We start from the raw sequence: 11,067 nt of genomic DNA, 5'->3' as shown, positions 1-11,067 counted from the left end.
TTCCGTGACATACGTGACGTCTCAGTGATTGCTATTCACACCTATCAGTATTGTTTCAGTTCAGTGATTGCCGAGATGTCAAAGTTTACGGATGTAGAATTGGCGGCTATTGCTATAATTCTAGGTGAAGAGAAACAGTGTCAGTTTAAAAAAGGAAGGGGGTACATGAGGCATGGCAGAATAGAGAACGCGATGGTGAATTCGCTACCCTGTACAAGGAACTAACTGACGATCAAACTAAATATTTTGAATATTTCAGAATGTCTGAAAATTGTTTTAACATATTGCTGAGTAAACTGGAAGTTCATTTAAAACGACAAGACACCCGCTGGAGAAAGGCGATAATACAGAGAGAACGGTTAGAAGTTTGTATGAGGTAAGTGAATAATACAGTACAAATACAATGAAACAAATATTTACTTAACCACACACATTGAACTTACATCGCTCATTTTATATTCATTAGTGCGTACAAACTTAACAGCAGAACGTGTCCGTGAAACAGCAAAAATATCGTTGGCGACAATACTCAATATCACAGAACGGATACTACACTGATACTGACGCAGAAAATACAGCACTGCGCCGGACAAGTGTGGACACGATAGATTCAAAGGAACGATATGAATCATCACTGACACTGATGCAGTTTCACGGAACTGACATGTCACGGATATGTATATAATAATAATTTCGTGTGGCTATTTCTAGCCGAGAGCAGCCCTTGTAAGGCAGACCCTCCGATGAGGGTGGGCGGCATCTGCCATATGTAGGTAACTGCGTGTTATTGTGGTGGAGGATAGTTTTATGCGTGGTGTGTGAGTTGCAGGGATGTTGGGGACAGCACAAACACCCAGCCGGGAATTGAACCCGGGACCCTCTGAACCGGAGGCCAGTACGCTGACCATTCAGCCAACGAGTCGGACTACGGATATGTGTGAATAGACCTTTTCTCCTTATGTTCATAATTCATGTACTAACAGAGACTGTGTATATCCAAAAAAAAGAAATAGTGACGTACTGTTTGGTGATAGCAAATAGGAGATTTTTTCTAACTGCCAGTATTTTGTAAACAGTGGAGTGATCATCATTCTTGAAACATGATGAAATACATAGCTTGCCTGCCTACCTGCCAATTTGATGTGGTAGTGACAAAGGCTCTTTATCTCTGAATTGTGGTTGAATGCTGTAAATTATTTATCCACTGGTTTTCTTGAATTCACTAGGCCTAGATAGAATCAACTCATACTAGTAGTTATATAACTTTCTATTACTGTATTTGAGTGATTATTAATGAAACAATATGCATATTACAATACATTCAGGTTGTGGACCAGTGAATTCAAATATCGCACAATAGTATGAGATAACTGATCTTACTGGGATGTCAGTATAAATATGTGCAAATGCATTTTGTCATCCAAGTTTAGGAATCAAATGAGAGTTCAAAACCTTAATATATCAACTCATTTTTCTTCTGTGAAAAATTAATGAATTCAAGACTGTAGTTCGGAATCAAATCACTCGTACATAATTTCCTTACAGGCCTAGGCACTTCAATATCAAAGGTTAATCAAATTACCTTGGCAACTACATATTTAAGTCTAATGATAAATGGAACATGCAGTTGACTGATACCGATCAGCTACGGTGCAAAATCACACTCTAAGGAAAAATAAAAACCCCACCCTCAACTTAACTTTACATGTAAAAGAAAGTTCATTAAGGATACTTATGAAGGAAATGCGTGCAGAAATTAAATTATAATTGGAAATGATAACCAACAGGATGACACAATGGACTGAAGTGAAAGTGATCTGCTGTGGCTTCATTCTAAACGAGAAGCTTAATTTTTATCAGTGATATCCATATCACAGAATATGACGGGCAGATGAACAGTCAGAATAGTGTGAAATTTCAAACATGCTTACGTCCAGAAAGATCATTATTTTGAAATTACAAGAACAGAATTAAATTAGTTTATTCTCCACAACAAATTAATAGAACATTATGAAAAACATGTCCTAATAAAGATATCAAAACATTCATAAACTTCTAAAACTATACACGAGTCCATATTCCTGAAAACCAAGGGAGATTAATACATCTACCTTAACTTTCCGAGTTTCTTGGAATATTAGGAGTTGCTTGTACACTGTATAATGGAGTTTAAGTAGATTAAAAAAGCATTATTAGAGGTTCTTTATTAATCTCAGTATTGAAGATAACCTCTACATACATTTTTAGCACAGGGAACAGACAGGTGGATAAATGAACAACTGAAAACTTGGGTGCTAATGAGATATGAGGTGTTTAATAATAATATTATTTATTCTCATACAATACAACCCCACTTTGTTTCTATTTACGATGTCTACAGCTCAACTGGGTTGCCTTATATTTGGAATAAACAATCCAATGAAAATCGAAGTCTATGATAGTCACTCTTCAGAGTAATTGGGTAGGGAAATCTTCCTCTTCCTAAAAGCTCATTTTGAACCACAGAATGAGTCACCTTGAATGCCACAAGAGATCAATGGCAGGGGGACATGCATATCGAATATTGAGTCACTTCAATCATGCTCGCCAAGCATCAAATGTGTATATGTGAATGACTGACTGTGAGAAATGTGCTGTTGTACAAACTGTTTAAAACACTGAATGTTGATTCACAACCAAAACAAACAAAATAAGATGTTATGCTCGTTAGACACTACTACACATTTACGATTGCACAACAGCACATTTCAAGAAAAGAAATTCTACACATGTCGAGATACAATGCATTTTTTTTATAAAATAACTCTGATCCCAACAGTGAATGATTTTGTGGAACTTTTGAAATCCTTCCCTCTTCACGATAATTATATTAATGAACATCACGAGTTATGAAAAGCACCACATCAGTCGATGTACTGTGCCAGCCACCGGAAGCCTTCTCCATAGCCTTGTCGTTTTAGGACGGAACACATGAATAACTCCAGGGGACGTCCAGGAAGTTCTGATCTTGGTACCTTGCCCTGTAAAATCACAAACCATTTAAAATCAACCAGAAGCCAAAAACATGACACATATGATCTTAAAACAGATTACTCAGGTTTAGACTTCAGCTAATACTTTTTGGAAACAACTCCCTCAAAAATAGAATAGTCACATTAACTATGGTCTTTTGAATATAATGGTTGGACCATGATTAGACTTATGGATTTACCTACAGACAGTAAGGGAAGAAATGAAAAATCCAGAATAAGATTATACTTGTAATTAAACTATTATAAGGTATGGGTGGAATGATATGATTATTTCAGAATTGGTTTCCAGATGGGAATTATAATTTAATTTCCCCCAGTGCGAGTCTTATAAAAGCACTCAAGCTCTACAGGCACCAGCATCTCGAAAGGTGTGGCAATTCAACTGACAAGCCCAATCCCAAACTGGAGGGAAACAAATTCACAACTGAAAAACCCCAAAGAACAAAATAAATGTTTAAAATTATTATTGTCATGAAAGTTGAGGCAACCGAGCAAGCTGGCGGTGCATTTAGGGGGATGCAGCGGTGAGCTTGCATTCGGGAGACAGTGGATTCGAACCTTACCGTCGGCAGGCCTGAAGAGGGTATTCCAAGGTTTCTCATTTCCACACCAGGCAAACGCTGGGGCTGTACCTTAATTAAGGCCGCTTCCTTCCCAATCATAGCCCTATCCTATACTTTCATCGCTGTAAGACCTATATCTTTCGGTGCGACGTAAAGCCAACTGTAAAAAAGAACCCCAATGTCAGCAGCCCTGAAGATGGTTTTCCATGGTTTCCCATTTTCACACCAGGCAAATGCTGGGGATGTGCCTTAAGTAAGGCCAAAGCCCCTTCCTTCACACTCCTAGACCTTTCCTGTCCCACTGTTGCCAGAAGACCTGTGTCAGTGTGACGTTAAGCCGACTGTAAAAAAAGGCATCACGATCAACAACCTTGTTTACGTAAGATATGAATTCTGTCAGATAACCTGTGAGGATTTGGCATTGGTTAATTAAATAAGGACTTTTTTGGGGGAAGGAAGCAATATGGTATGATCCCAACATTTCCCAAGAATTGAAGGTAGAACCATGGAAAACTATCTCCAAGTTGGATGAAAAAGGTATTTTTAACCCACTTTTCTTCTCAATTATGCTACCCGAGCCCATCCTTTTCCAGTCTCCCAAACTAGACCTGCATCAAAGACATAGAATTAAATCAAACCTAGGCAAACTAGATTGGAGTAACGCCTAAACCAATGCAAGCGACAGTACAGAATCAAACGAAAACTACAGAATTAGCTGTGAAACGGTGAAAAGATGTGTGTATGTGTAATGACAGTAGCATCTGCCACCTGAGATGAAGGATAGCACAACCTTAACACTCCATTATATTCCGCATTGACAAGTGGGATAAAATCCATGACCTTAAGAATAGCTAATCTCGCACTCCAGCCTAGAAATGCTAATTAATAAACTTAGTCTATAACTTTGAAGTCTTCCAGTTTGTCAAAGCTAATAAAAGATTTGTAAAACTAGAAAATAGGTCTTGTCCTTCAAAGAACAATCAGATTCTATCAAATTACACCTTTAAAAAAAATTAACCGATCAATATTATGAACAAATTTTGAAATCATCTCAGTTATGTACTCCATTTATTGTACTTCCTCTCCTGTCAGCTGTCCATTAAAGTCGAGATTAACATGGAAAAACATGAGTGCACCTTCATTTCTCTTAAATCATAACCCAGACCATGGAAGGCCCTAAACTGATCACTTTCGAACACAAAATGTAACTACACTTCATCATTTACCATTTCAGGTAACCGGCCAGACTATCATGAATCGTTTTCATAAACTGATAGAAAGAAACTACTCAAATACTATGTCAACTCTCATTTTTGTGAAGATGAAAGTCTGATCTCTCTAAATATTCCAACAGTTGTTATAATCGTTTTCCCTAAACACGAAAATATTTTGAGGGAACCATTTTGCATGACTCACCAGCGAATGCCTCAGCTGCCTTAGCATCCGAACTAGAAGCCTCCCCTTGCCTAACACTATGGATGCCATTTCTCCTCTTAAAGTTATTGGGCCATTTCACTGTTAGTAATGCCCGGCTCCATGGCTAAATGGTCAGCGTGTTGGCCTTTGGTCACAAGGGTCCCGGGTTCGATTCCCGGCAGGGTCGGAAATTTAAACCTTAATTGGTTAATTTCGCTGGCACGGGGGCTGGGTGTATGTGTCGTCTTCATCATCATTTCAGCCTCATCACGACGTGCAGGGCGCCTACGGGAGTCAAGTCAAAAGACTTGCATCTGACGAGCCGAACTTGTCCTCGGACACTCCCGGCACTAAAAGCCATACGCCATTTCATTTACTGTTAGTAATGAACATCATTGAGCAAAAATGGACGCTATGCCACGGGAACATTAAAAACAAGACGCAAATCTAACTGTAAATGTCAAGAAGATTGTATTTTCATCAGGCATAAACCAAGAAATAACATTTAGAAGGCGGTGAAAAAGAATGAAAGATACAAGATTGTTACAAATTTATTAGTACAAAAATCATTCCAGAAGAAACCAACGCAGGCAGATCGCTACAACATGTTAACACGTAAAGAAGACGGAGTTCATAGAAGAAGGTTTAAATTGAAAAGGAAACAGAAATAACATCAAGAGAATTAAGCGAGGCTACAGAAATGCTGCATACTCGCGTGTTAATAAGCTGAGGAAGCAGAACGACTTGTCAGAACCAGCTACGTTACGAGATACCAAGCGAAAGAAATACATAGCATCATAAGCTGCTCGCAAGAAAATAAGAAAACCTACAGTGATTAGAAACAAAATATAGGAAATTAAATCAGATTATAATTGAGATCTTTGTAGCCTTATTAGTATTCTGCAAGATATAAGCAACATTTAATTGAAAGAAGCATTATTCTAAATATACAATATTTATAAATCACAGAAGGTTTTGAATACTAAGATGACGAAACTGGCCATGTTAATCTGTATATCTGTCCTAACTGCGCAAGAAATAGCTAGCATCAAGGACTAAGAAGACCGAGACAGGCTGCCTGGAGATGATGACCTGAAGCCGGCAAAGCTATCCCTAGATGATGGAGGAGGAGAGACCTACCCATATGTTTCCCAGAGACCAGCACGATGTAACAGTCGTAAATGACAAGATGTCCTAAGCATTTGGACACGCCAGCGAGGGAATACAGGGAAGAAAAGAAAAGTTTATTGAAATAACATTACCGTAAATAATTTAAATAACATGTTTTTGAAAAGTGCCATTTTCTAATTGTATGCAGTGCTGTCATAGATTTATATTCAAGAAAAGTGATGTTAAGTGTGGAAAAGCATTGATTTAACAACATAGGAGGATGAAATGACAAATCCTTCGGGTTAGGATGTATTTAATCAGTGATAACCAGGGGGCTGTTCCACGAACAAACTTCAACGTTTCAACTTTGCACTTTTCAATTCTTGCAAACTGCAAAGCCTGAGTGATCCAATCGAGTTTATTCCAATACGGCTGATGATGACCCCTAGATGGGTCGAAACTAGTACCGTATAATTTTGTAATCTTGTGAATATATTGTATTGAAAAGGTGGAAACATTTAAGTTATTATTATTACTTTTACTATACGCGGCGAACTTGATGGTATAATTGTGGTACCGTTTAAGTTTTTATCACGAGAAAGAAAGGTTAGTATTACAAGAAGCTGGCTGTGCTGGAAGTTGTCAAGGAGAAACGTGACATCCTTTTTGACAACTTTAAAGATAATCTCTGAAATGATGACACACATCAATGTTAACGAGAGTACCATCAACACATCCACACACAGAAGGAAACACACCCTTCATTAGAAATCCCGTCGCTATATTATGTGGATTATCAGGCCAACGTACTGTTAGGAAATATTATATTTACTATAACATCTACAATTTTTGGTAACAGTTCTGCAAATACGGTAATTGATTTTGATGTCCCATGCATTGGTGCTACACTGTGCAGCTGGGCACCATTTACTAACCAATGTATATTAGCATGTAAGAATTTGTTCTTTTTCGGAAAGGAATTGACTTCTTTTTGTTGCATGTTTCAATAAATGACCTATCATTTCAAGAATACAGCCAGCCTGTCTCGAGTTAATATGAAATCACTCGTGAAAGTCCGTCGAAGTGTGGTTATGAAAATTAATGTCGTCTTTGTACATTCTCTTATTGGATTCTTCATCACTGTCCTCACTTGATGCTAACAAAAGCTCAAGTCAAAACGTGTTTATATCACTAAACAAAATTCTAAGCCGAAAAACTAGTGTACATACTTGTTAATTAACAGATGAAAAGGGAATCATCTCTTTGCAAGATTTATGAAAACTTTTCACTTCATTTCTTTGCACTTTGCATTTCTGTACCAAAGGAGGAACATAACAGGTTTGAAAAGTGAAATTATTCCTAACTTTTCACTTTGCAAGCTAAATCTGAAAAGTGATGGTGGAACAAAATCTGAACTGAAAAGTGCAAAGTTCGTTCGTGGAACAGGCCTCAGGTTATGCGTTCGTAATGCTGTCTATACTGAGTAGAGAGGTTAATATACTTTGGCTGTTAATATGATACGACATTGTGGTTAGTGTTATGATTATATTAGGGTGTATACCACGAAATAGAGAATGTAATGCCATATACAGGTTATATTGAGACCATAAGAAGACATATGAAGAATATGAGAGGCTTAAATGAATATGTTGATTCCCATAGGGAACATGAAATATTTGTCCTGAATGAGTAAATTTATAATACCAATATAATGGTCCATTATTGGACCTTATAAATTTTCCAGCTAACTCATTCTTGGTTGCCTGCATTTCACCCCTCATGTGCTAAGTTGGACTCATTCTTCTTCTTACTTGACCATTCTTCATATCTATAACATCTGCTTCACATTTCTCATATCATATTTCATCCTTGATTTGATTTTTGGAAGTGAGACAGTCTCTCATAGTGCATTGGCACTGCTGGTGGCTTCAGGTAGCCTGTACAGTGGCTTCCACTGTCTTGATAGGTGTGCTAAGTACCAACTGATGAGCCCAACTTAGCACATGAGGGCAAAACGCAGGCAACCAAGAATGAGTGGGCATCAATTTTTGGAAGTGAGACATAGTCTCTCATAGTGCATTGGCACTGCTGGTGGCTTCAAGTAGCCTGTGCAGTGGCCTCCACGGTATGCACTAGCCTTGCATTTTGGTAGGTGTGCTAAGTACCAACTGATGAGCCCAACTTAGCACATGAGGGCAAAACGCAGGCAACCAAAAATGAGTTAGCTGGAAAATTTATAATGTCCAATAACGGACCATTATATTGGTATTATGAGAGGAATCTGAAGAAAATTGAGAAGGAAATGGAATATATAAGTGGATAAATAATAATTACGGTCATATGCGTCAAGTTAAAATAGATTTTTGCGGTTATTGAAATGAAGGATGAATTATGAGAAATGTGAAGCAGATGTTAAAGATATGAAGAATGGTCAAGTAATAAGAAGAATAATGATGATGATGATTATTTTTTGCCTAGATGGAAGAGATGGATATATTTTATTGATATTAAGTTAGTTAATGCGATTTAAGGTTAAGAGTAAATGTACTGATTCCGTGACATATATTAATCCTTCAGTATACAACTAGCACTAAATACGATCCATGTAACTTGCATATGCCGGTTAGATACCTGTAGATAATCAAAAACGAATCCATATAGGGAAGTGAAAGTGAAATTAGCCCATATTATCCTGAATTCTTAACCACAAATGTGTTTATTCAAAGAAATACAGTTAGGAAGCTTGCTTGCTCATTTTTAATCGTATCACTGAAGAGGTTCTCTGTAATTGGATGATAATGACATTGGTTATTAGAGTCTTCTTAGATGACAGACCACAGAATTTCCAGAAATAACATTAAATAAGATGTCAGAAGTAATTGGTGACATGATGACAGATCACATATGGTAAATATAATTGGCACTTAAATTAATTTTGGGAATTTATATTTTATTTTTGATGAATGACTTAAATAATGATCAGTAATGGTCATTTTGATTATTTGAGAGTGAAGTAATGTTTCAATGAGTTATCTTTATCTTTTCTTCCTTGTGTATATGAATGTAAAGGACATACAACTTGAAATACTTGACAAAAATGAACGAGAAAACGAATGCTTTCCTTATACGAAAGGTTAATAAATGTGATATTAATGTAATTATGAAATGTTAACAGATAGATGCAGGCAAAACAGACTGAAAACTTGTGAATAGATCTGCAATGTATTGTATAAAAATGTTTGGGGAAGAAGTTACAGAATTATGTTCTGTATAAGCACAGAAAGAGTAACAAACGTGGTTTTAATTTAATATTTTATCATAAATAATGAGCATCTCTGAATCATTTTCTATATTCAACAGAAATAATGTATATAGCAAGGACTTATATTTTATCATTTAGACTTTCATGGCCCGTGTAACTATTCATGAGTTGTATTTTTGGGCTTATGCCGTGTAAATAATTATAAACACACTCAACGTTTCAAAAGGAACCTTGCCTTTCTTCATCAGGAGACAAAAGAGAAGAGAAACGACGTATTGATGGTTGCTAGGAGAAAGCAACAAGGAAGTTTTAAATGGTGCCCAAAGATGTAAAGGGGACGCCATTTTAGCCCAATGCTAGAGACAACGAATAGTAACAGCAAAGCATTACTCTCTAATGGTTCTGATTATAGGTAGCCATGATTCACTGAGGTTGTAACCTGTATTGCGGTTGAAATTATCTGGATGTTTACGTATTTCAACCACCTCCCTGATAATTCTTGGGCGATATTGCTTTATACGGGCAAGAACATCCACTTCTTGGAACAAAACATCATGACCAGGTGTTAGGGCATGGTTAGCAACAGCTGATTTATCAGGTTGGTTGAGTCTGATACATCTGGTATGTTCTTTGATGCGAGTACACACCGTTCTCGAAGTCTGCCCAATATAAACCTTGCCACAAGTACAGTGAACTCTGTAGATACCAGGTTGTTGTAATTTAGGCAAACTATCCTTAGTTGGTTGCAGGAGTTGCCTAATCTTAACTGATGTTCCAAAAACAGTTCGTACATGGTACCTACGTAAGATTTTAGCAATACGATCCGTCGTGTTATGTATGTAAGGTAGGTAAGCAGTTCCTTTTACATCTTTTTTCTTAACAGACGTCCGATTATGTGCCGATTTCAGAACCCTTGAGATCAAAGCTCTGCTGTAACCGTTGCTCTCAAAGGTGGTCAGATCTACAAGAGGAAATTAACACCTTGAGAACCATCTTTGAGAGCAACGGTTACAGCAGAGCTTTGATCTCAAGGGTTCTGAAATCGGCACATAATCGGACGTCTGTTAAGAAAAAAGATGTAAAAGGAACTGCTTACCTACCTTACATACATAACACGACGGATCGTATTGCTAAAATCTTACGTAGGTACCATGTACGAACTGTTTTTGGAACATCAGTTAAGATTAGGCAACTCCTGCGACCAACTAAGGATAGTTTGCCTAAATTACAACAACCTGGTATCTACAGAGTTCCCTGTACTTGTGGCAAGGTTTATATTGGGCAGACTTCGAGAACGGTGTGTACTCGCATCAAAGAACATACCAGATGTATCAGACTCAACCAACCTGATAAATCAGCTGTTGCTGACCATGCCCTAACACCTGGTCATGATGTCTTGTTCCAAGAAGTGGATGTTCTTGCCCGTATAAAGCAATATCGCCCAAGAATTATCAGGGAGGCGGTTGACATACGTAAACATCCAGATAATTTCAACTGCGATACAGGTTACAACCTCAGTGAATCATGGCTACCTATAATCAGAACCATTAGAGAGTAATGCTTTGCTGTTACTATTCGTTGTCTCTAGCATTGGGCTAAAATGGCGTCCCCTTTACATCTTTGGGCACCATTTAAAGCTTCCTTGTTGCTTTCTCCTAGCAACCATCAATACGTCGTTTCTCTT

At 37.5% G+C, this 11,067-nt stretch overlaps 1 protein-coding gene across 1 annotated transcript in view; it reads right to left on the bottom strand.

The window, feature by feature from the left end:
* Window positions 1–2,189: 2,189 nt before the first annotated feature.
* Window positions 2,190–11,067, bottom strand: part of LOC137501906 (small COPII coat GTPase SAR1A-like) — a 46,347-nt gene continuing 37,469 nt past the window's right edge. The window contains exon 6 of the mRNA XM_068229065.1: window positions 2,190–3,020. Coding sequence (XP_068085166.1) covers window positions 2,904–3,020 — 117 coding nt within the window. The 3' untranslated portion in view covers window positions 2,190–2,903. The remainder of the gene's footprint in view (window positions 3,021–11,067) is intronic.

This window comes from Anabrus simplex, chromosome 8, assembly GCF_040414725.1.
Source record: "Anabrus simplex isolate iqAnaSimp1 chromosome 8, ASM4041472v1, whole genome shotgun sequence".
In the NCBI taxonomy this organism is placed as follows: domain Eukaryota; kingdom Metazoa; phylum Arthropoda; class Insecta; order Orthoptera; family Tettigoniidae; genus Anabrus; species Anabrus simplex.
This window is presented reverse-complemented; position numbering and strand designations above follow the sequence as displayed.